Source organism: Leopardus geoffroyi, chromosome D4 (assembly GCF_018350155.1).
Source record: "Leopardus geoffroyi isolate Oge1 chromosome D4, O.geoffroyi_Oge1_pat1.0, whole genome shotgun sequence".
NCBI classification, from domain to species: Eukaryota; Metazoa; Chordata; class Mammalia; order Carnivora; family Felidae; genus Leopardus; species Leopardus geoffroyi.
In genome coordinates, this window is record NC_059342.1 from 65601971 (window position 1) to 65628751 (window position 26781).

Below are 26781 nucleotides of genomic sequence, written 5' to 3' on the forward strand. Positions count from 1 at the left end.
TTCAGTTACTGAAGTGCCACTAGAGAATTCCCAGAATGTTATTTATTTCCACATTAGTGGTTATTCAATTCATATATTGTTTCTTAGAGTGAAAATTACTGTTATTTGTTGGTAGTATTGTCTACTTGACTCTTCATGTTAAGCATGCTTTTTATTTGATGCCAGAAATTTGTATTTTGCTTCTAGGAATGCTTTGGAAACAGAGGTTTCCAAAACTGATAGTTTCTTTAAAACAGAATATTTGTATTTTTAAAATTTTGTTTCAATTTACTTGTAATTTACCATTCAGAAAACAAAGAGGAAGGACTTCTGGAAAAGCGCAGGCAGTTATCTCGTGATATCAGTAGATTGAAAGAAACATATGAAGCTCTCTTAGCCAGATTTCCCAATATTCAATTTGCCTACAGGTAAGAGATTTAAACCTAAAATTTTAATGTAGCAGTAGCCAAGATATATTTTTATTTAAGCTTGGAAGACTGAAAATTTCATTTACATCAAGTTTTTTGTATGAAAGTATTGTAAGCTGCTTTTCCTTAATTGGGATTTTTTTCCCTAAACATTTATTGAAATGTTAACCAAGATATATTTTCATTTAAGCTGGAAGGCAGTCCGAAAATTTTGTTAACATTACAGTTTTTGTATGAAAAATATTATAAGTTGCTTTTCCTTAATTGGTATTTTTTTCTTAGATGTTTATTGAAACGTTTCAGATGTTGGCAGAGGAATTAAGATCAAAATGAGGGAAATTTAGTCCACAGTTTCTGTAAATATCTACATTAGCATTTTACAGTTTGTTTTGCTACATGGGTTTTTTTTATGGAATACTCAAAGTAACGTGTTAAAAAGAACATCAACATTATTTTTGCTACGTTGGAAACAATATATACTGAAAGAGTTTTTGATTGACTTAAAGCAATAGCTGACTAGTCATCCGGAACATTTAAAAATTTTTGTTTTTCTTAAAACTGTATATGCTTCTCTTTCGATTGAATGTGTTGTCAGAAAGAGCTCTTGACTAGTAAAATATAACTTAATCTGTTTTATTGTTTCACATTAATTTTTTGTCATCTGTTGTATTTTAGGGATCCAGAGAAGAACTGGAATAGAAATTGTGTGAAAGGACTTGTAGCTTCTCTGATTAGTGTGAAAGATACTTCTGCAACGACAGCTTTAGAATTGGTGGCTGGGGAAAGGCTCTACAATGTTGTAGTAGACACAGAGGTAAATTAATTATAATGAAAGAAAATTTACAATTGCTCTTTAGCTGGAAAAATCATGAGTTTCTACAATGGAGTACTTTCTTGATGTTTTAAGCTGTTCCTAAGGTTTATAAGTACAGTAATTCAGTTAATGACTTTTATTTTATTACTGATTATATCGTATTTGATTAACTGTATTCCCAAAGAAGTCACATGCTTATTCAGGAGCCCAGAATGCTTATTATCAGTCTTAGACTTTTGATTGTTTAGGATGGTAGGCACTAAATATTTAATTGTGGATTCCTAAACTTGTACTCTTTCCATCTGAATATTTTCTGTCATTAATATTTTCTTTATTTCAAATGCACAATGTTTTAGGTGACTGGAAAAAAGCTACTAGAAAAGGGGGAATTGAAGCGTCGATACACTATAATTCCACTGAATAAGATTTCAGCCAGATGTATTGCTCCAGAAACTCTGAGGGTTGCACAGAATCTTGTAAGTCTTATTTATATGTTTTATGTACATCTTACTTGGTTTATTTAGTTAGGGGACATTAACTTGGGGGACATAATCATATATGGAACCATAAAATTGTATTGTTACCATACTTCAAATAGTTAAGCTACAAAAAAAAGTAAGAGTTAGCTTATGTGAAATTAGATAGAAAGAGAACAGAAATGGGGGAAGACAAACTCCCTTTGATATTTCAGAGTCGTAATGTTAAAATGTCTTTAAACCTTAAGTGAGGTCACATGACTATCACATGATAACATTAAATTTCTGATCTCTGAGTTGTTAGATATACAAAGCTTATAAATACCAGAATTCTTCAGTTTTTGTTTTTTTTTCCTGTCAGGCACAAAGTGCCCACAGTGACAATGGTTTTGGAAGGTGTCCATCAGTCTTGCAGAGATGCTTCTCTATTAAAGTATCTCTACATTGCCTTCCAACCTCTGGGCATACAAAGGCAGGAACTGGGATGCCCAGTCAGGTGCTAAGGTGGACCTAAAGTGGTATTGCTATTAGTTAAAAAAACAAAAACAAAAACACACACAACCCCTCCTCCCCCCAAAGGAGTACAAGACCATACATTTGGTTATGGTTGTGTGACTGTAGGTAATAACATGAAGCCAATCTTAATGTTCAGCAGTGATACCATTTTTTTATTGAGCATCAGTTGAAATGGCAGTTAGGAAACAGAGAAATGCATTTGTATTTAAGATACTAAATGTATACTCAGTGTTCTTGCTGATGTTGAGAAGCCTTCAATGAAAATTATTTCAAAATACAGTTTTATTGATACGTATACTATTAGGAGAAGGAAAATGAGTGCAGAGTAATTAAAAGATGGTGTTCTAGTTAGTACTTCATTTACTTTAAAAAATTACCAATGGGTCTGGAAGGTTTTGGAAGTTATTTCAGCTTTCGGACAAGTCCGAGTGTAAGTAGTAAATTGGGATTTCAGGTAAGGGCAAAAATACTTATATTCAGATCTCTTAGACCTTTTTAACGGTAGCTGCTGTGTCAGAGAACAATGCTGAACATTTGTTAAACAGCTGCCTTCATTTATTTATTTATTTATTTTTTTTTTCAACGTTTATTTATTTTTGGGACAGAGAGAGACAGAGCATGAATGGGGGAGGGGCAGAGAGAGAGGGAGACACAGAATCGGAAACAGGCTCCAGGCTCTGAGCCATCAGCTCAGAGCCTGACGCGGGGCTCGAACTCACGGACCACGAGATCGTGACCTGGTTGAAGTCGGACGCTTAACCGACTGCGCCACCCAGGCGCCCCTGCTGCTGCCTTCATTTTGATTTCTCTTGCTACTACTAAGCTCCTTAAAGATCTTAGTTATTTTAAAAAGATGAGCAGAAGAAAATATTGTAAACAAAGGTTGAGAAGAGGCAGTTGGATTAAAAAAAAAAAATGAAGAATTAAAAAAAATTTTTTTTGACTCTTGCAATTGTTAGTTGTGTTTTTACTTTGGTAGTTGGTAGGTGGCTGCCCTAGCATGTGTTTTTGTTGGTCTGTTTGTTTGCCCTAGCATGTTTAATTTGAATGAAAAAGTATTCACTGTGGAACAACCAAATTACTAATAGTTGAAATAAAACATTTTATATAATTGGGTTGATACAGCAACAGCTGTATTTTAATTTTTTTAATATTTATTTATTTATTTATTTATTTATTTATTTATTGAGAGAGAGAGAGAGAGAGAGAGAAAGAGACAGACAGACAGACAGCATGAATAGGGGAGGAGCAGAGAGAGGGAGACAGAATCCGAAGCAGGCTTCAGGCTCTGAGCTGTCAGCACAGAGCCTGATGCAGGGCTCAAGCTCACAAGCCACGAGATCATGACCTGAGCCAAAATCAGACGCTTAACTGACTGAGCCACCCAGACGCCCCAAGCAACTGTTGTATTTTAATTAAGAGAATGTGTCCATAGTCCATTTTGAATTTAGAAACTTGGTACTGGCTCTTGCTTAATAGACACTCTCATAATGCCTGATGCCTTAGCTAAATATTTTATGTAGCTGTAGAACTTTTAGTGTTTAAACTTGAAATTTGTTCTAAAACTCTTGAGTTTTCCATAGCATTTTAGAAAGTTCAAAAGGAATTATAGTGTTCGGTTAAGTATTACTTAAATTTCTAGTATAGTATTTCTGTTTTATAAAATAATATTTGAAAAGAAAGGAGTAGTATTTACTGTGATAGATCTGTTGTTTTTCCATAGGTTGGCCCTAACAATGTTCATGTAGCTCTTTCCCTTGTTGAATACAAACCAGAACTTCAGAAAGCAATGGAATTTGTCTTTGGAACAACATTTGTTTGTAATAATATGGATAATGCAAAAAAAGTGGCCTTTGATAAAAGGATAATGACCCGAACTGTTACTCTAGGAGGTGATGTATTTGATCCTCATGGAACATTGAGTGGAGGTACGTTATGTGTTTGTTTTTTTGCAAAAAATAAAAATAGTTAACATTTAATTCATATTATGCCAGGTGCTTTACAATTTGCTTTTTCTTTTTCTAAAAAAATTTTTTTTAACGTTTATTCATTTTTGAGAGAGAGAGAGAAAGAGAGATTGAGACAGGGCATGAGTTGGTGAGCAACAGAGAGGGAGACACAGAATCTAAAGCAGGCTCCAGGCTCCGAGCTGTCTATACAGAGCCCAATGTGGGGTTCGAACTCACAAACCACAGTATGATGACTTGAGCCAAAGTCAGACACTCAACTGACTGAGCCACCCAGGCACCCTGATATACATATTTGCTCTTTTTTCTCATTCCTTACAACTATTTTATAAAGTAGTTTTTTTCCCCATTTTTTTTAGGGAATTAAATGAGAAAAGTTTAGTAATTCACTCAGTGGCAAATAGTGTTAGAGCTAGTATTTTAACTCAGTTGGATTACAGAGCTAATGTTGAACCACCACTATGGTTTCCTCTGTATGTTTATTGATAACTTATGATACTCCAGGAACCATGCCATTAATTCATTTAACGTTTCAATAGCTTATCTATGAGATAGGTACAATTATAAAAAGTAGAAGTAGAAAACAGTTATTAAGCATACTCGTTTTCTAGTGACTTGAAAATCTTTTATTGAAGTGCAAAGATCTATGGATTTGACTTTCTGTTTATTTACTTTTAAGGTTGATTGTGGGTTTTTTGGCTTTATTTACTTTTGGGCTTAAAACTAAATGATGAACAAAAAGGTAAAAGTATAATATTAACAAGATACACAAGGTATGAGATAAACAGCAACAAAAAGAAAGCCTAGAAGACAAGAGTAATACCAAAAAAATACTCAGTACTAAATGTATTAAAAGAAAAATGGGGGCGCCTGGGTGGCGCAGTTGGTTGAGCGTCCGACCGACTTCAGCCAGGTCACGATCTCGCAGTCCATGAGTTCGAGCCCCGCGTCAGGCTCTGGGCTGATGGCTCAGAGCCTGGAGCCTGTTTCCGATTCTGTGTCTCCCTCTCTCTCTGCCCCTTCCCCGTTCATGCTCTGTCTCTCTCTGTCCCAAAAATAAATAAACGTTGAAAAAAAAAAAAATTTAAAAAGTTTAAAAAAAAAAAAAAAAAAGAAAAATGATCATGCTCTATTGATTATATGGTTTTTTTATTAAATTTAATTTTAGCGTAGTTAACATAGTGTGTTATATTAATTTCAGGTGTACAATTTAGTGATCCAACAATTTCATACATCACCCAGTGCTCATCCCAACAAGTACACTCCTTAATAATCCCTGTCACCTATTTCACCTATCACCCTACCAACCTTCCATCTGGTAGCCATCAGTTCTCTATAGTTACGAGTCTGTTTCTTGGCTTCTCTCTTTTTTCCTTTGTTCCTTAAATTGCATATATGAGTGAAATTGTATGGTATTTTTCTTTCTCTGACTGACTTATTTCACTTAGCATTATACTTTCTCAGTCCATCCATGTCCTTGAAAATGGCAAGATTTCCTATTTTATGATTGAATATTATGTCTATATATATATATGTATATATATACATATGTACATGTACACACACACCACCTCTTCTTTATCCATTCATCAATTGACAGACACGTAGGGCTGGTTACATAATTTGGATATTGTAAATAAAGCTGCAATAAACATATGGGTGCATGTATCCCTTTGAGTTAGTGTTTTTGTGTATTTTTGGTAAACACCAAAATCACACCAGTAGTGCAATGGATGATAGGGTGGTTCCATTTTTAACCTTTTGAGGAACTTCTATACTGTTTTCCACAGTGACTGCACCAGTGTACATTCCCACCAACAGTGCAAGAGAGTTCCTATTTCTCCACATCCTCTACCACACTTGTCTCCTGTGTTTTCATTTTAGCCATTTTGACAGATGTGAGGTGATACCTCATTGTAGTTTTGATTTGCATTTCCCTGATGATGAGTGATTTTGATGAGCCTCTTTTCATGTGTCTTTTGGCCATTTGTATTTCTTTGGAGAAATGTCTCTTCATGTCTTCTGCCCACTTTTTAGTTGGATTTTTTTGTTTTTTGAGTCAAGTTTTGTCAATTCTTTATATTTTGGATACTAATCCTTCATCAGATATGTCAGGTACAAATATCTTCTATTCTGTAGATTCTCTTTCAGTTTTGCTGATTGTTTTGTTCACTGTGCAGAAGCTTTTTATTTTCATGTAGTCCTTTCCTTTGCCTCAGGAGACGTATGTAGAGAAATGTTGCTATGACCTATGTCATTGACATCACTGCCTGTCCTCTCTTCCTGGGTTTTTATGGTTTCAGGTCTCAGCTCTGTCTTTAGTTCATTTTGAGTTTATTTTTGTGCATAATATAAGAAAGTGGTCTAGTTTTTTGTTGTTGTTGTTGTTGTTGTTGTTTTTTGCATGTAGCTGACCATTTTGCCCAATGCCATTTGCTGAAGAGACTGTCTTTTTCCCATTAGATATTCTTACCTTCTTTGTCAAAGATTAATTGACCATATAGTTGTGGGTTTATTTCTGGGCTTTCTGTTCTTTTCCATTGATCTATGTATCTGTTTTTGTGCTGGTATGATACTATTTCCATTCCTACAGCTTTGTAATCTAACTTGAAGCTGATACCTCCAGCTTTGCTTTTCTTTTTCAAGATTGCTTTGGTTATTTGGGGTCTTTTGTGGTTCCATGTAAATTTTAGGATTGTTTGTTTTAGTACTGTGGAAAATGGATTGCATTAAAAGTGCAGATTACTTTGGGTAGTATAGACATTTTAATAATATTTTTTCTAGTCCATGAGCATGGAATATCTTTCTTTGTATCATCTTCAGTTTCTTTCATCAGTGTTATAGTGTTCAGAGTACAGATGTTTCACCCCCTTGGCTAAGTTTATTTCTAGGTATTTTCTGTTTTTGGTAGGATTGTTCATTTCTCTTTCTGCTGCTTCATTATTAGTATATAGAAAGTGCAGCATATTTCTGCACATTGATTTTGTATCCTGCGTCTTTACTCAATTCTCTGATCGGTTCTAATAGTTTTTTGGTGGAGTTTTAGGGTTTTCTATATATAGTATCATGTTATCTGTAAATAGTGAAAGTTTTACCACCTCCTTACCAATTTGGATACCTTTTATTTCTTTTTGTTGCCTAATTGCCTGAGCTAGGACTGCCAGTGCTATGTTGAATAAAAGTAGTGAGAGTAGACATTCTTATCTTGTTCTAGATCTTACAGTAAAATCTGTTTTCCCATTGGATATTATATCAGCTGTGGGTATTTCATATATGGCCTTTATTATGTTGAAGTATGTTCCCTCTAAACCTAGTTTGTTGAGGGCTTTTATCATGAATGGATGTTGTACTTTGTCAAATGCTTTTTCTGCATCTGTTGAAGTGATCATATGATTTTTATCCTTTCTCTTGATGATGGATCACATTGATTAATTTGATTATGGTGAATGACTTTTTTCATGTATTGTTGGATTCGATTTGCTAGTATTTTGTTGGGGATTTTTATATCTATGTTCATCAGAGATAGTGGCCTGTAGATGTCTTTTTTTTTTTTTTTTTTTTCTAGTACCTTTATCTGGTTTTTGTGTCAGGTTAATGCTGGCCTTGTAAAATGAATTTGGAAGTTTTCCTTCCTTTTCTACTTTCAGAATAGCTTGAGAAATGTAGGTATTAATTCGTCTTTAAATGTTTGGTAGAATAAGCCACTTTGTCCTAGACCTTTGCTCTTTGGGAATTTTTATATTACTGATTCAGTCTCCTTGCTTGTAATCAGTCTGTTCAAATTTTTTATTTCTTCCAGTTTCAGTTTTGATAAGTTATATGTTCCTAGGAATTTATCTGTTTCTTCTGCATTGTCCAATTTGTTGGCATATAGTCATAATATTCTCTTACAGTTGTTTTTGTTTCTGTGAGGTTGGTTATTTCTCATCTTTCATTTGTAATTTTATTTGAGTCCTTTTTCTCTGTTGTTTCATGGTTCTTACTGAAGATTTATCAATTTAGTTCATCTTTTTAAGGAACCATTTATCTGTTTTGTTCTTTTAATTTCTCTATCATTTATTTTTGCTCTAATATTTATTTTCTCCCTTCTGCTGTTTTGGGGTTTTGTTTTTTCTTTCTTTAGCTCCTTTGGAAATAGTTGTTTGAGTTTTTTTTGTTTTTTTTTTGTTTTTTTTTTGCTTCTTGAAGTTGCCCTGTATTGCCCTAAACTTCCTCTTAGAGCTGCTTTTGCTGCATCCCAAAGGTTTTGGACTGTTTTTATTTTCATTTGTTTCCATGTATTTTAGGATTTCTTCCTTGATTTCTCGGCTGACCTATTCATAATTTAGTAGCATGTTTTAATCTTCCATATATTTATTGTTCTTTCTAGACTTTTTCATGTGGTTGATTTCTAGTTTCATAGCATTGTGGTCAGAAAAGATGCATGATATGACTTAAGTCTTTTTGAATTTGTTGAGACTTCTTTTGTGGCCTAATATGTGATCTGTTCTGGAGAATTTTCCATTTGTACCTGAAATGAATGTGTATTCTGCTATTTAGGATGGAATGTTCTAAATATATTTGTTAAATCCATCTGATCCAGTGTGTCATTCAAAGCCACTGTTTCCTTGTGGATTTTTTGATCTTTCCATTGACATTAGTGGGGTGCTAAAATCCGCTACTATTATCGTATGACTATTGATTAATTCCTTTATGTTGTTATTAACTATTTTTTATATTTGGGTATTCTCATGTTGAGTGCATAAATATTTAAAATTGTTATGTCTCCTTGTTGGATAGTTGCTTTTCTTATTATATAGTGTCCCTCTTTGTCTCTCGTTACAGTCTTTGTTTTAAAATCTATTTTGTCTGATATAAATATGTCTACTTAGGCTTTTTTTGACATCCATTTACATGATAAATGTCTCTCCGTTCTCTCATTCTCAACCTTCAGGTGTCTTTAGGTCTGAAATGTGTCTCTCTTTTTTTTTTTTTAAATGTTTATTTTTGAGAGAGAGAGAGAGAGGCTGAGTGGGGGAGGGGCAGAGAGAGAGAGAGAGAGAGAGAGCGAGAGAGAGAGAGAGGGAGACAAGAATCTGAAGCAGGCTCCAGGCCCCATGCTGTCAGCACAGAGTCCAACATGGGGCTTGAACTCAAGAACCGTGAGATCATGACCTGAGCCCAAGTCAGATGCTTAACTGACTGAGCCACACAGGTGCCCCTGAAATGTGTCTCTTGTAGGCAGCATATAGTTGGGTCTTTTTTGCATTCTGTCCCCCTGTGTCTTTTGATTGGAGCGTTTAGTCCATTTACATTCAAAGTAAATATTGACACGTAGGTACTTATTGTCGTTTTGTTTCTGAAGTTTTTCCCTCATGCTTTCTCCTCTTTCATGGTGTGCTGGTTTTCTTTAGTGCTATATTTGCATTCTTTGTTCTTTATCCTTTGCATGTCTATTTCTACTTTTCTATTTGGATACCATTAGATTTGTATATAACGTCTTTTGCATATAGCAGTCTATGTTATGTGATTTCCTTAAGTTTGAACCCATTCTTTACTGCTCTCCTCCCCACCTTTTAGGTATTTAGTGTCACATTTTACATCTTTGTATTTTGTGAATTCTTTGACTGATTTTCTACAGAAATACTTATTTTTGTAACTTCTGTGTCTCCCGCTTACATATGGTCACTTTTGGTCTTTCCTTTCCAGTCAGTTTCCTGCAGGTCTGGTTTAGTGGTCATGAACTCCTTTCATTTTTGTTTCTCTGGGAAACTATTTTTCCTTCTATTCTGAATGATAGCCTTGCTTCATAAAGTGTTCTTGGCTGCCTATTTTTCCCATTCAGCACTTTTAGTGTGTTAGGCCACTCCCTTCTGGCCTGCAAAGTTTCTGCTAAGAAAGCTGCTGATAGCCTTATGGGGTTTCCCTTGTATGTTACTGTCATTTTTTGTCTTGCTCCTTTTTAAAATTGTTTATCACTACATGTTGACATTTTAATTACAATATATCTTTGTGTGAATCTGCTTTTGTGGATTCTGTTGGGGGTTCTCCGTGTCTCTTGGAAGTAGACATGTTTCCTTCCCCAGATTAGTGAAGTCTTCAGGTATTATTTCTTCAAAATTTCTGCCCCCTTTTCTCTGTCTTATTCTTTTGGGATCCCTACCATTCAAATAATATTACATTTGATGGGGTCACTGAGTTCCCTTAGTATACTCACTTGTTGAATAATTCTTTTATCTCACTTCTGTTCAGTTTGATTATTTTCCACCCCTCTGTCTTCTAGGTAATTAATTTGTTTCTCTTCCATTGCATCATGGGTGTTTGTAATCTCATTTATTGCACTCTTCATCACTGATTGGTTCTTTTTATCTCTGTATTAAGGGTCTCACTGATGTCTTCCACTTTTTTCTCAAGTGCAGTATCTTTATGATTATTACTTTAAGTTTTCTATCAGTCATGTTACTTGTATGTGTTTTGTTTGGGTCTCTGGCTGTGGTATTGTCATGTTCTTTCATTTAGGATAAATTCCTATGTCTTCTCATTTTGTCTAAGTCTCTACCTGTTTCCATGTGTTAGGAAAGTCAGTTACATCTTCTGTTCTTAATGGTAATGGCCTGATGGAGAAGAGTTCCCTGGAGTATAGCATCCCCTGTTCTCCAGGTTTGGAGTTTCTGGGAGTATCTACAGTGTGTCCTGTGTACGTTCTGCTGTTGTGTACTGGCCTCTTTATCCTTCAGGCCAGTGGTCTACAGCAGCTCTTTTTGCCTGTCATGGTCAGTGTTTGGTCTCTGGCCTGAATGTGAAGCATTTTATTAACTAGGTATGCTCTAGTCTCCTTGTGAAATGAGACCTATTACCAGTGGAGTCGAGGCTGCATAAATCTCATAGGTTTGGAGGGGCACCTGGGTGGCTCAGTTGGTTGGGCGACCGACTTCGGCTCAGGTCATGATCTCAGTTCTTGAGTTTGAGCCCTGCGTCGGGCTCTGTGCTGACAGCTCAGAGCTTGGAGCCTACTTCAGATTGTGTCTTCCCTCTCTCTACCCCTCCCCTGCTGAAGCTCTGTGTCTGTCTCTCAATAATAAATAAACATTAAAAAAAAATTTTAAACTCCTATGTCTGGAGATATGTGTTGGCAAGGGTTGGACTGGTCTTTTGGGGGTAGGAGCCTACAGTGATGGGACTTGAGGCAAGCATGACTGGGAAGGGTGCATCTACCTGAGCATGGGAGATGGAACATGATATAAGCATGTTAGGTAGCAAGTGTCTGTGCTGTATTGGTTTCCACAGATGGCCCTGTGTTTATGCTGAGGAGCAGGGAGGGAAATGGCACCTGCTAGTTCTTTGTCCTAAAGGGATCTCTCTGTGAATGCTGCCTCTCTGGGACAAGCTTCCAGATGAGCTCACAGCCTCCCCACCATGTGCCCCAGATGCTCTTCAGAAGGCAGTTACCATACTGTTTGTAGCAGGCTGTTTGCCCCACTGTGTCTCCAAAGAGGGGCTCCAGTACCCTTGGGGCTTTCCCATAGCCAAGCATGCTGACCTTTAGAACTCCAGGTTTTAATCCCCACTGGTTGCCACAACTCACAAAATTTGGTCCCTCTTTCTTTTGAAGCCAATTGCTACAGGGATTTGTATTCTCTGCTTGGCCTCCCCTATGTGCTCGTGCGTCTCTGTGACTGCAGCTCCCACCCCACCACAGTGGCCACAATCTGTTTCTCTCCCAAACTGTGTCTACACTTCCTGCCTTCTTTGATGTGGTCTCTTCTCTGCCTTTCCTTGTGGAGTTTCTTCTGCAGTTCAGGTCAATTTCTGGGATATTTCAGGTGATTTGATTTGATTCAGGGGCCGAGGTGAGCCTAGGGTCTTCCTACTCTGCTTCCATCTTCCCCACAAATCTTGAAGGTAGGTTTTATATCATTTTGTCCTCAAAATTCTGTGTGGTAAATAGGATGGGGGTTTTTGTTGTTTTGTTTTTAAAATAGGAAAGTGTGGGTTTGGAATGACTTAATCCAGAGTTCTATTCCTAATTTAAGAATTGGGTTTTCTTTTGAATACCTACTATGTCACAGCTACTTAATAATACTGAGAAATTATAAAGTGTCATAGCCCTCAAGGAGCTCACAGCTTAGTAATCAATAGTATTGCTTTCTTCTGTTCTTCTCATGTAGTCTGTTCCTGTTTTGTTTTTATTTTGTTTTTCTTGCATTTTGCCCTATTAGGATATTCTAGCCACTGGGAAATTTTTTTATTCAGTACATTTTTACTTTGCCCACTTCATCAGGAAACACTAACTTCTAATTTTTGTATGTCACTTCTCCTTTCAAAAGTAAAAGAAAAAATTAAATCTACCCTTGAGAATAAGATAATGATCATATTCTTCTTATGTTTGTCACATTGAATTTGCAGATCTATGTTGAGTGGTCGAGTAATAACAGACTGAATAGTACTTAGTACTAGGCAACACTGTAAGACTGTGCTGTCCAGTACAGTAGCCATACGTGGCTGTTTACATTTAAATAAGATAAATAGGGGCGCCTGGGTGGCGCAGTCGGTTAAGCGTCCGACTTCAGCCAGGTCACGATCTGGCGGTCCGTGAGTTCGAGCCCCGCGTCAGGCTCTGGGCTGATGGCTCGGAGCCTGGAGCCTGTTTCCGATTTCTGTGTCTCCCTCTCTCTCTGCCCCTCCCCCGTTCATGCTCTGTCTGTCTCTGTCCCAAAAATAAATAAACTTTAAAAAAATAATAATAATAAATAAATAAATAAATAAATAAATAAGATAAATAAAAATAATAACCTCGATTGTACTAGTCACATTCAAGGACCCAGTGACCATTAATAGTTAATGGGTAACTGGGCAATGCAGATAGAGGACATTTTTATCCTTTAATGAAGATCTGTTCTCAGTGCTTTTTCATCCTTATAGCAACTATATGGGGAGTATATTACTGTCATCTCCAGTATGCAGTGAAATAACTTGCTGGTAAGTGGCAAAGCCCAGGATTTGAATTCAAGTAGTCTGTTTTTACAGTTTGTGCGTTTAACCAAACCAAGAGACTGAATAATGCCTGTTAAGATACTAAGTGACATAATTTCTTTCTAGGCCAAGAAAACAATAGCCAACAAAGAATACAATAAGAGGATTAGTATCTGCAATTGGAGGATAAAGAGAGATCAAATATTAAGTATCTAAAATAGGAGAAACTTTAGATTTCATTGATTTGGATTTTCTTGAAGTTCCTACTTAGGAATGGCAAATATGCAACTCTTTATCATATTAACAAATAACAAAGTGCTCATAATAGCATTGCTAATTGACTTTTGTATTCTCCCATCAAACCTAGAGTATTCTTGCCAATGTAACCTAGTATTGTCAGACATTCACAGTTGTTTGTAAAGTGAAACCAATTTACCTGCTTCCCAATGGTTTACAAGTTCATTCAATAATTATGCTTCTTTACCTGTAGATCAGTTATTTCTGTTCAGTGTTATTCTCATTGTGGGACCCAGACTGAAGGAAAAATAGCCTTTACTTTGAACATGGTTTTCTCATGGGAGAGAGGAGACAAATGATGAATTATGTGCTGCCTTTTAAGCTTACTTTCAAAAAAGGCACATTTTTCATTTCATTGGCCAGAGCCAATCACGTGGCTAAGCTGATACTATCGGAGAGATTAGTGGCCCTGGGAGTGGTGGGCCTAGAAGGCAGGGGCAGTGATTATTTGAATGAATAATCCATCACATCTTCTTAGAAGTATTTCTTATCAAGTATGTATGTCCTGAGATTCCAATGATGCATTGAAATCTGTATCTTCATAAGCTCACTATAAAAGATTTGCTGTTGAATCTTTTCAAGTATAATTCTCAGAAATTTTTTTATTGTTTACTAAATATGTGGTAACTTAATGACTAAGGTCTGTTTCAATTTGCTTCAATCAGGTGCTCGATCCCAGGCAGCTTCTATTTTAACCAAGTTTCAAGAACTCAAAGGTGTTCAAGATGAGCTGAGAATTAAGGAGAATGAGCTACAGGCTCTAGATGAGGAATTAGCAGGTCTTAAAAACACAGCTGAAAAGTAAGACTTCTGTTGAATTAAGTTGTATTTTTAAGTTTCTTTTTGGTCAAAGATTTGCATGGTAGAAGATGAAAGAATTTTAGCTAAAGAAATACAACTTCTGACTTTTATCAGTTAGCTTTTTCTGATAAGAATAATGTCATTGTTATAAGAAATTAGGGAAAGCTAATTAAAAGGAAGAAAAAACATCAGCCAAATATTTTCTTTCCCTGTTGAGATACACTGTTAACATTCTACTGGGATTGGTGGGGAAATCCATACTCTGGATGTTGATACCAGAGGGTACTGGAGTCTTTGATTTGAAATGATACACAATGTAGCATTGATCAGATACCAACATTAAGTTTAGTAGCATCGTGGCTATCCTATAGATTATTAAAGATCACTGAGCTGCCTACTGAGGCATGTAAGAAAGTCACTGTTAAAGTGTTTCCTTACTGTGTTTCTTCTGTAGGGGTATGGGTATGCATATGTATGTGTACCTTTCAATATTACTTCTGTTTGTGTATGATACAGGTAGATACATTTTTTTTTTTTTTTTTTAATTGGCGTCATGCTATCTCATGTATCTTTTCATCACTTAACGTCAGTGCCAAGTACTCTTGTAGGAGCTGGGAATACAGCAGCGAACCAAACAGATAAATCTCTTCCTTCTTCTTGCTTTCAAAGTTAAATTGGTAAAACATGTTAGGTAACACTGAGTTCTAAGAGGAAAAATGCCACAAACCTACAGTCTCCAAAGATGACAAATGGGAACTGAGTTAAAATTAAAATCAGACATTTTATTCAGAATTCACAATACTGAACAAAGGTTAGAAATCATATATAAATAAACTTCAAAATATATATGGTTTTGTAAATTTTAAACATTCATCTTCTGAAATTATCAAAACTTAGAATGTTGCCAAGACTTTTTTGGAATATTATATGTATAGAAGAGATGCTCATAATTAGTCACAGTGGTCATTCCAACATAGATATTATATCAAAATGTCCACTCTCAAACATATACATACAAAGCCTGCTTTTACCTTCTTTAACATAAATTACCAAAAAGTGAATATCTGTGGAAACTTTGGCAAGGCAATGAGTTTGCAGCTGGCATTTGGCTTGGTGCTGTTACCTTTATTCAGTAGTATTGCATCATTTATTTTGTAGAGTTGTCTTGTGGACTGATAGTGGCATTGAGGTCAAGGAAAGGAAATAGATTTTTAAAAATATGAGAGTGGAAGTATCAACTAAAGCCATTCTTTCACAGACCATATCAGGAAAATAGCTTTTATCTTTTTTTTTTTTTCAAGTTTCTATACTCCCCATTTTTAAATGAATTGAAAAATGGCTTTAAAATTACAGTTTTAATTGCTGTCAAGCATTCTCAGCCAAGAATACTCAAGGGAGTATTTATGTTTTATAAGTTGCTTCCTTTTTCCTCAGACCTCATGAATTTCTAGTGTCAAGCTACCTTGTGAATTTATTACAACTTGATATTTCACTGCGGCTGAATTAGCTAAATACCTTCCAAAGAAAATATTAAGCAGCTAGAAATGGGCTAGATTACAGGGTTTGCAAGAAGAGCACAATGTAATGTTTAGTTCAGTACTAGGTCTTTTAAAACTATCAGTCTCATTACAGAATGTTGGGGGGAACTTTTTATTATTATTTAAAAATGGGAATTGATAACTAGATTTTTAAAATTTTGTGTGATTGTTGCATATTAATGTATTCTTGTGGGAAGCTGTTGTGGAATTTGGAGTTTTTCTTCTTGGTAAGGCTCAGTAGAAGAGACCAATTTTAAGGAAACCTATTTATTTAAAGGTTATATTTAGTGCTTTCTAAAATTAAGAATATTTCTGTAAATAGTTGTCAGCCTTGGCCATTTAGAGTCGTTTACCTTCGGTGATCAAATCAGACTTGAATTTGATTCCTCAAAAACTGAGTCTTCAAAACTATTCTTGTAATCAGTGGCATCTTAACATTGTTCATATTGAGGGGCACCTGGGTGGCTCAGTCGGTTGAGCAACCGACTTCAGCTCAGGTCATGATCGCATGGTTTGTGAGTTCGAGCCCCACGTCAGGCTCTGCTGACAGCTCAGAGTCTGGAGCCTGCTTCGGATTCAGTGTCTCCCTCTCTCTCTGCCCCTCCCCACTCATGCTCTGTCTCTCTCTGTCTCAGAAATAAATACACATAAAAAAAATTGTTTATATTGTATGTGAGTTTATTTTAGATAAGAGCCTATTGTTTGAATGCATGTCTCAAATATCAGAAAAGTTGTGATCATTTATTGTAAACCTCTCTTTTTCTAAGGTATCGCCAACTAAAACAGCAGTGGGAGATGAAAACTGAGGAGGCAGATTTATTACAAACCAAGCTCCAGCAAAGCTCCTATCACAAGCAACAAGAAGAATTAGACGCCCTTAAAAAAACCATTGGTAAGATAAAAACATTCTGTGCTTCCTCTGTTTATACTGATAACCTTACTTTAGATATTTAGATCTCATCTTTATTATATATTTATTTGAATTAGTTACCTTAAATATTTTAATTATTAGATACTATTATTATATTGCCAAGTTCTGCCCATTTGGAGCAGTATACATTTCCACCAGTGGCATATGAAAGTTGTCAGTTCTCTAAATCCTTTCTTTTCTAGAAAGTCTTTAAAATATCTCCAATGTGATTGTTAGAAAGAGGTAGCACATTACTATTTTCACCTGCAGTTATTGCAGGGGAAGCCTAGAATCTATTTGATCTGTTCCTCAGACCTTTTGGTTTCTACTTCTGTGAATATTCTACTTCTTTCAACCATTTTTCCTATTGACTTGCTTATGGTTTGTTTCTATTGTTCTCATACTTAAGAGTTACGATTTCTTATAGATTATCTGCATTATGAATATCTTTTGGTTTATGTGCTTGTCTTTTAATTTTGTTCATAGTATTTTTGTTAAACAGAAACTTTTAATGTTTAATTCAATTTATAGCTGCTTCTACAGAACCCTCATTTTAAGAACTTGTCTTACACTTTTAATTAGAATTTAATTGTATATGGTAGTTTTAGTTTTTCTCATTCCATAGGACAATATCCACCTACCTATTACCCACTAATATTTTCTTTCCTTTTTATAAAATTTAAAAAATTTACCCATTTTGTTTAACCCCTACCTCTGGCAACCACCAATCTGTTATCTGTACTAAGATTTTTTTAATTGGTTAAGATTCCACATGTAAGTGATATTATATGGTATTTATCTTTCTCTTTTTTTCATTTAGTATAATGGCTTTGGGTCCATCCATGTTTTTGCAAATGGCAAGATCTCATTCTTTTTTTATAGCTGAGTAATATTCCATTATATATACACACACATTTTCTTTACCCATTATCCATGAGTAGATGCTTACCTAAGTTGTTTCCGTATCTTGGCTATTGTAAATAATGCTGTAGTGAACATTGTGGTGTGTATATATTTTTGAGTTACTGTTTTTGTTTTCTTCAAATACCCAGGAGTAGAACCTTTACATCATATCTATTTTTAATTTTTTGTGGAACCTCCATACCGTTTAACATAGTTGCTGCAGTAATTTGCATTCCTCCCAACAGTGCATGAGGGATTCCCTTTTCTCCACATCATCTCTGACACTTGTTATTTCTTGTTTTTTTTTTTTATAATAGCCCTTCTAACATGTATCTATCTTATTGTGATTTTGATTTGCATTTCCCTGATGCTTAGTGATGTTGAGCATCTTTTCATGTACCGGGTGACTGTATCTTCTGTAGAAAAGGGTCTATTCAGATACTCTACCCGTTTTTTAATCAGACTGTTTGGCTTTTTCTTTTGAGTTGTAGGAGTTTCTTACATATTTTGGTTGTTAACCTCTCATTGATATGATTTGCAAATATTTTCTCCCATTAATTATGTTGTCTTTTCATTTTGTTGCTCTACAGAAACTTTTTAGTTTGATAATTGTCCCAGTTATTTTTGCTTTTGTTGTGTTTGCTTTTGGTGTGAAGTCCAAAAAAAAATCACTGTTAAGACCAGTGTCAAGGAGTTTATCACTTATGTTTTCTTCTAGGAGTTTTGTGGTTTCAGGACTTACATTCAGGTCTTTAACCTATTGAGTTAATTTTGATATGTAGTATAAGATAATGGTGCAGTGGCATTCTTTTGCATGTGGCTGTCCAGTTTTCTAAGCACCATTAATTGAAGAAACTTCCTTCTTCATTGTATGTTCTTGGCTCCTTTGACCATTCATGCATGGGTTTATGACCATTTATGTCTGGGCTCTGTTTTGTTCCATTGATTGGTGTGTCTTTTTTTTATAATTTTATTTTTTTTAATTTACATCCAAATTAGCATATAGTGCAACAATGATTTCAGGAGTAGATTCCTTAATGCCCCTTCCCATCTAGCCCATTCCCCCTCCCACAACCCCTCCTGGTGTGTCTATTTTTAATGCCAATTCCATACTGTTTTGATTACTATAGCTTTGTAATATAATTTAAAATAAGGAGTGTGATGCCTCTGCCTTTGTTATTCTTAAGATGGCTTTGGCTATTCCATACAGATTTTAGGATTCGTTTGTTTCTGAAAAAATGCCATTAGAATTTTGATAGGGATTTTTAACAGATCTGTAGATTGCTTTGGATAGTATGGACATGTTAACAGTATTCTTCCAGTCCATGAGCACTGAATATCTTTCCATTTATTTGTGTCTTTTTCAGTTTGTTTTATCAATAAGTGCATTATAGCTTTATGTGTACAGTTCTTTCTACCTTCTTGGTTAAATTTATTCCTAGGTATTTTATTCTTTTTGATGTAATTATAAGTAGGATTATTTTCTTACTTTCTCTGATACTTATTATTGTATAGAAATGCAACAGATTTTTTTACATTGATTTCATATCCTGCAACTTTACAGAATTTGTCTATTCTAACAGTTTTTTAGTGGAATCTTTAGGGTTTTCTATATATAATAGATCATCTAGAGAAAGTTTTACTCCTTTTGAATTTGGATGCCTTTCTCTTTTTTTCTTTCTTTTTTTTTTTTTTTTTTTTTTCTGTTTTTGCCACATTGCTCTAAGTAGGACTTAAGGACTATGTTGAATAAAAATGGAGTCAGTCTTGACTTGTTTCTGATCTTAGAGGAAAAATTTTCAGCTTCTGTAGATAGGGTATGATGTTAGCTGTGGGCTTCAGTTTTATCATAAATGGATGTTGAAATTGGTCTAAGCTTTTTCTGCACCTATTGAGAACATGCTTTTTATCCTTCATTTGGTTAATGTGGTGTAGCCCATTGGTTGCAGATGTTAAACCAGCCTTGCATCTTTGAAATAAATCCCATTTGATCATGGTGTGTCATCCTTTTAATGTATTCTTTAATTCAGCTTGCTGATACCTGTTGAAGATTTTTGTGTTTGTGTTCATCAGGGATATTAGGCAGTAACTTTTTTCCTCTGGTGTCCTCTGGTTTTGGTATCAGGATAATGCTGGCCTTAATAGAATGAGTTTAGAAGTGTGCCCTCCTCTTCTGTGCTTTGAGAGACTGAATTCACCAGTGAAGCCTTCTGGTGCTGGACTTTTGTTTGTTAAACAGAGATTTTTGATTACTGATTCTGTCTCCTTGTTAATAATTGGTCTGTTCAGGTTTTCTGTTTCTTATGATTGTCTTCGTAGGTTGTAGATATCTGGGAATTATTGTTTCTTCTAGGTTGTCCAATTTGTTGGCATATAATTGTTTATAATACTCTCTTGGGATCCTCTGTTTCTGTGGTAGCAGTTGTCGTGTCTCCCTCGTTTTTCTGATTTTACTTGATTCCTCTCTTGTTCTTAGGCTGGCATGAGGTGTATCAATTCTTTCTGAGAAGTAGCTTTCACTTTCATTAATCTTTTCTATTATCTTTTAGTCTCTTTCATTTTACTTTTGCTTTGATCTTTATTTCCTTCCTTCTACTAACCTTCAGCTTTGTTTTTTGCTTTTTAGTTCCTTTATGTGTCAGGTTTTTTGAGATTTTTCTCCTTCCTTGATGGAGGCAGCACTATAAACTTCACTCTTAGAACTGCATTTGCTGCATCCCATTAAGTTTTGGTATGTTGTATTTCCATGTTAATTTGTTTTAAGGTACTTTTTAAATTTTTTCTTTGATTTTTATTTGCAGTGATATTGTGCACTGAAAAGTAGCTTAGGACATTATGTAGTTAATGGTCTCCAGGGTTGTATTTGTATCTGCATTCTAACACAGTGTATGGCAATTGTGACACTAATCTACTCATTTTATCTTGCTTTTTTTCCTGTACAAATTAGAGCTAAATAGGCAAAGAATACAATGTAAGTTTGTTTATGAAATTAAGCTTTTTGTCCACTAAGTAAAGGAGAAATACCATAGTTATACTCTTGATTCTGGCTTAGGAAGCATATTACAAGTATATTAAAAGGTGATCTGTGATCTTTTTAATAAGTTAAAGACAAACTTTGTTACTCAGTTTCATAGGCTGGGAAATAATTTCCTCATAGTCTTTAGATAATTCAAGTGTGGTTCTTAGGCAGGGTTTATGTTTCAACGTAGCATTTCTGGAATAAGGTTGGAACAGTTTTTTAAAATATTAGCCTAAATTCTTTAGATCATATCTTCTATTAAAAGGTGAATTCATAAGGCACTCATAAACCATTGCCTATAACTGCTAATAGTTCAAGGACCTCATTTAGCTACATTTGCCTGCTTTATGATGCAGAGGAAAGTGAGGAGACTTTAAAAAACACCAAAGAAATTCAGAAAAAAGCAGAAGAAAAATATGAAGTATTGGAGAATAAAATGAAAAATGCAGAAGCTGAAAGAGAGAGAGAACTGAAGGATGCTCAGAAAAAACTGGATTTTGCCAAAACAAAAGCAGATGCTTCTAGCAAGAAAATGAAAGAAAAACAACAGGTAATACCTTTCTTGAAATGGAACCAATCTTTAACATCAGTATAGAGCTGAAGGTGGTAGAGCATCTTGGGTTAGCCTCACTCATCAGTGTTCATCACAAAATCTAAAAGCACAGTATGCTTCTTTAGGAAATAATTATGCGTCCTATGAGTCAAATTAAAACATTCCTTTCTGAAAACCCTGTAATGGAATGTCATAATGGTACGGATAGGTTGCATTGTCTTTCTAATTTTAGAGAAAGAGCAAAATTGCCTTTTGGTAAATGCTGCACTTAAGAGTAGACCAAAGCTTATGTCATGCGGTGGAGGTATGTCCTATCAGCTTCAAGTGTTGACATTTCTATTTGGTGATCATCTATGAATGGATCCTGTGAAAGATTGATATATGACAAAGCATGTTATATTTACAAAGTACCATTCAGTTGTAGACTGGTGATACCTGATTTTATCTTTTGATAGTGCCACAGATGGAATTTGAACCTAGCCTTTTCTGCCTCCAAAGGCTTTGTTCTACATCACTTTTCTATATGATTCTATTTAAATCTGCTTTTCTTCATATTCTGTCACTAAATAGCTGCACAAAGTATTTTCTAACAAACTAAAGGCTATAGAGGGAAAGAAGAAAATTGAGCAGCTGGGTTTTTTTGACATTTAAAAAAGGCTTTTCCTTTGCTAATTTATCTGTTACGTGGAATTCTAGATTGTTTTTCCCTGTAGGAATAACAAAATAAACAGTTTATGCTCAGTTCTTTGAACCTGTAAAAACTGTACATACATTTGTAATGTTTAACTAAAGGAAAATAAATTTCCTTTCTCCTCCCTTCTTCTGGAGAAGCAGCTTACATGTGTTTTGGTAGTTGAATAAGCTGTGGGTGTTACTTGCATGGGAATCTTAATAATTTTGTTGACATGTATCTATTTTTCAGTAGTTAATAGTCTGTTGAATGTCTGAATAACATTCTTTTAGGAAGTTGAAGCTATCACTCTGGAGCTGGAAGAGCTCAAGAGAGAGCATGCATCCTATAAACAACAGCTTGAAGCTGTAAATGAAGCTATCAAATCCTATGAAGGTCAGATTGAAGTAATGGCAGCTGAGGTGGCTAAAAATAAGGTACTTACCATGCTGGAGAAATTACAAATGTTAATCCACTTATGAAATATTGGCTTGAAGATGTTTGACTTTAGAAGTCTTGATCTCTTCATTCTTTGCTTATTGAGAGAGAGAAAGAGCATGAGTGGGGGAGGGGCAGAGAGTGAGAATCTCAAGCAGAGTCTGATGTGGGGCTCAAACTCACAAACCCTGAGATCATGACCTGAGCCGAAATGAAGAGTCGGACGCTTAACCGACTGAACCACCCAGGTGCCCCTCTTCATTCTTGTCTTGATGAGAGGCAAAAATGATGATTCCTGATCCAGAAAGAGTCCTGAAATAATATTACTAATTGTTTTAATTTGGGTCTACTCAGAAGACGAAAACTACACAGTAATTTGAACAGGCAGAGTTTAAATAAAAAATTTAACTACAGTAGGAGTTTGGAATGATAAGGGATGATCACTAAAGAATAAAGAGAATTCTAAATTATATAGGAACAGCCCTTACAGGGAATAGCCACTACCACCCTTAGGGCTGAGGGTGGGGAGAAATGTTCTATCAGAAGCAGGGAAGTGAAGGATGGATTTAGGACTGAGGGTATTTCAAATGTTATGAAGACATTCTGTCACCTGCAAATTCATACTGTGGTATATCTTTATTAGAGATTGTCCCTAATGAATATTGGAAACTCTTTTGCCCCTTTCTTTGATTTTGTCTTTGAATTGCTTTGTTTCATATTGAGGTATAATTGATCTATATTAATTTCAAGTATACAACATAATGATTTGTTATTTGTATATGTTGCAAAAAGACCAACCCATAAATCTAGTTAATCCCTCACCACACAGTTACAAATATTTTTTGTGATGTGAACTTTTAAGATCTACTGTCTCAGCAACTTTTAAATATACAGTACCACTGACTACACTCATCATGTTTTTTAAGTTTTGTTTCATGTTGCTAATTGATACCATTTGTAACTAACATTGATTTTTATGTTAACTGAATGTAATAGCTTTCAACAGGGTAGTTCCATTCAGTTTTCAGTGTGGTATTTTTGTCTTATTTGTGTCCTCTACATGCTTTTATGTTTTCCTTTGATATGATTGTTGTAATTGTTGTAGCCTGTGGTGTTTTTGGAAAGTAGGTCTTTCCTCTTGATTCTCTTCATGGATAAATTAAAGTTTTTTGTTTTTAACCCATTATTTATCAAATCAATAGAACAGTTTTTAACTACTTTTTTTGAAGTTAAGATCAAAATGCTTTTCAGCTTTGTGTTCTGTGTTACTCATTAATTTTTTTAGTTTCTGTTCAGTTTCTATTTTGCCTCCAAAGTAAATTTTAGTTTTTAAAAATATTTTTAGTTCCCTTCTGATTTGTTGTCTTAATCTCATTTTTCCCATGCATATTTTTGCTGTCTTTCATGGACATCATGTTGTAGAATTTTAAGTTAGATATGTTTTTAAAGATAAATGTGAAAATAAATAAGCTACGCCTTTCCCGATCTAAATAAAGTCCGAACGTGTACATACTTCCATTTCTCTTTATGGAGAAGTATAAAATAGATCACTTGGTTGTTAAAGGTTGTTTTTTTGGGCTCTGCATTCTAAATTGTTTCCTTTGCAGATAAGAATATCAAAGGAAACTCCCAGGGAACTAAGAAAAGAAACTACCTACTAATTAGATAACAAAACTAAAATTTCATTTCTGTTCAATCTTAAGTAACAGATTTCCTATCATTGTAAAAAAAGGTTAAAACAGTGAAAATTGCATTGCAGTTTTTAACCTGTAGGCATGAGAGAATCTTCTTCATAAACACTTTTTTTTTTTTTTTTTAAAGATACAGTGTTAGTTAATAAACTTATTTTTCCCTTTGGTTAATATCTTAAGCAGAGTATTTTTCAGTTTCTCTTCACAGGTTTCAAAAAGCTAAAATATCTTCAGGTTTTTATATGAATGTCATGTTTTATTTTCTTTCCTCAAAAGACCTCTGATGACACAGATTAAACATTATAGGGAAATTAAGGCACTTTGAGTACCCTAACCATAACATCAGGTATTGTTTGTTGCTCATCTTGTTTCCTTATGAGCATGCCTAAAAACATTCCTAAATTTTTCCTTGTGGTTTGCATCATGAAGATCCATTCTTCCTCAGAAACTTAAAGCAGGTTGTCCTACTTTGGTTTTCCCCCTACCTAAATATGGGTTGAACTAGGTTTTTTTGGTTTAGATATTTGTGTGAGTTCTTTCAAGATTTGGGTGAAGCAATGGGATTTGCAGGGCAGGTTGGTGATAGACTGAATTGCAGTTACAATTACCACTTCTGACATTGAGTAGCTCCAACCTTGGGAGGTAGGGGGATATTCAAAGTCAAAGCAACAAAGTTTTTCTTTGTGCCACAAATCTATTTATCGAAAAAAGTTTCTTGTATTTTTCTGTTTTGCCCCTTGTGCTAGAACCAAACATTATGACCTTCTGTTGCACCGATAAATATGGCTTATATCTACAAAGGGAAGAGCAGAAAACCCGGCCTACATCCTTCCCTTCCTGATAAATGACATGTGGGGATCTGGCATAGTATCTTCTTGTTAACTACCCAGAAATGCCACTTTACTGAGACCTCACAAGTCAGTTTCCTGTAGTTCACTGTATCCCCAGAAACTTTGTTGCTTCCAGCACGAACACTGTATCCCATCTTTTTTCTAGTGATAGAACAAGTTTTCTCCTGTATGCAAATTAATTAGTCATTTTAATGGGGATATACAATGTAGAGGGTTAGGTGACCATCTGCCTGTAATCACATTGCCATCTTGCCCAGACGCTTTTTAAATGATCTTTTAATAAACTAAAAATATGCCCACATTACTTTGCTATATATCATCTTCTATTTGTTCCAGGAGTCCGTAAATAAAGCTCAAGAAGAGGTGACCAAGCAAAAAGAAGTGATAACAGCCCAAGACAATGTAATTAAAGCTAAATATGCTGAAGTTGCAACACACAAGGAACAAAACAATGATTCTCAGCTTAAAATTAAGGAACTGGACCACAACATCAGCAAACATAAACGGGAAGCTGAAGATGCTGCTGCAAAGGCACGTTTGTGTTGTTTATTTCTACCCGTAATCAGATTTTTGCTTCTGAGTTGTTGAGATATTCTGGTAAACTGCTCAATGGAGAATTCAGTATAAATGGCAGAAATGCGGTATAACAGAATTTTGAGGCTTACTGCTATTTTAACGGCTTCTCAGCAATGCTTATTTTTACCACCTGGCATAAATCTTTCTAAATTTCAGGTATTTATTCCTATGTATAAGATGTTTCAGTGGTCTCCCATAGAACTAACCATTTTTTAATCCCCAGATATTCAGATTAATATATTAGTTGTGATTATATATTTTGTTGCCTGTGAGTTTTCAATTTATTTTGAAATAAGGTAAACGATATATATTTACAGGCAACTTCCAAAACCAGGACTTAATTGGCTTCCAGATGTCCTTAAGAGGATCAGCATCGTCAATTTTGCAGCCTCATCTGAAATCTGATGTTTTGCTAGCAGCTGTCTTTTTTGAAGTTATCTCAGTTTTTTGTTCACTCCTGAAAGTTTCTTTCTGGGGCACCTGGGTGACTCAGTCGGTTAAGCGTCTGACTCTTGGTTTCCTCTCAGGTCATGATCTCACAGTTCATGAGTTCGAGCCCCACATCGGGCTCTCTGCTGACAATGGGGAGTCTGCTTAGGATTGTCTTTCACCACCTCTCTCTATCCCTCCCATCCCCCTCAAAAATAAGTAAACATTAAAGAGAATACATGCTTTTGCAGAAATTCGCTGCTTGGTTAAGAGGCGGCTGCACTCATGAAATCTTAGTAATTTGCCCATCATGTTTTCTTACGAGTGTGTAACCGTTTGATGCCTTTTAAATCTTTTTAGCATCTTTATAAGAGATTTAACTTCAAAAAAGTCAGAACATACAAAATAGTCACCCCACCCTCTGAAAGAGCCCTGTGTTGTGTGCCTGTTCAGGCTCACACTTAAAGAAAATTTTTTTTCATAGCCACATCACTAATTTCCTAATATTTTTTTGTATTGATTTTCCATTAGCCTGGTAGCCTAGTATTAGTGGATTCACTGAAATGTTACCAATGTTAATATTACTGTTAATAGGTTTTTGGTAATTGAAAGTGCTAGTAGTGGTGATTGCTAGGGGATTTTATTTACGGTTAAGGTGAAAAGGAGAGTTAAAAGTGGAACTGCTAAAAAGTCCAGGATTCTTTGAAGTCTATAGTTTGTCAAATATTAATTACATACCAACTAGTATCAGATAGTAGTAGGCCAGGCACTAATGATAAGGATGAGCAACATGTACCCAGAATGCTTTCATTGACCCTATGGATCAGCAGGGAAGGTAGATTGGAAATGATCATCTTTGGAGCCTGGAGGTGAGACCGTTCCCCTGGAATTAATAAGGATAAACAGACTGACAAGGATTAGACTCTATCAGTCAGAACCAACCTTGAACAATTTTAGTTGAAGAAAGTCTTCT

General features: G+C 35.2%; 1 protein-coding gene across 3 annotated transcripts in view; it reads left to right on the forward strand.

The window, feature by feature from the left end:
- Nucleotides 1-26781, forward strand: part of SMC2 (structural maintenance of chromosomes 2) — a 68010-nt gene that overhangs the window by 23370 nt on the left and 17859 nt on the right. For all 3 annotated transcript variants that reach the window (XM_045470402.1, XM_045470401.1, XM_045470403.1), the window contains exons 12-20: nucleotides 290-407; nucleotides 1083-1221; nucleotides 1578-1697; nucleotides 3937-4141; nucleotides 14095-14230; nucleotides 16536-16660; nucleotides 20957-21150; nucleotides 22117-22260; nucleotides 25140-25334. In XM_045470402.1, coding sequence (XP_045326358.1) covers nucleotides 290-407; nucleotides 1083-1221; nucleotides 1578-1697; nucleotides 3937-4141; nucleotides 14095-14230; nucleotides 16536-16660; nucleotides 20957-21150; nucleotides 22117-22260; nucleotides 25140-25334 — 1376 coding nt within the window. The remainder of the gene's footprint in view (nucleotides 1-289; nucleotides 408-1082; nucleotides 1222-1577; nucleotides 1698-3936; nucleotides 4142-14094; nucleotides 14231-16535; nucleotides 16661-20956; nucleotides 21151-22116; nucleotides 22261-25139; nucleotides 25335-26781) is intronic.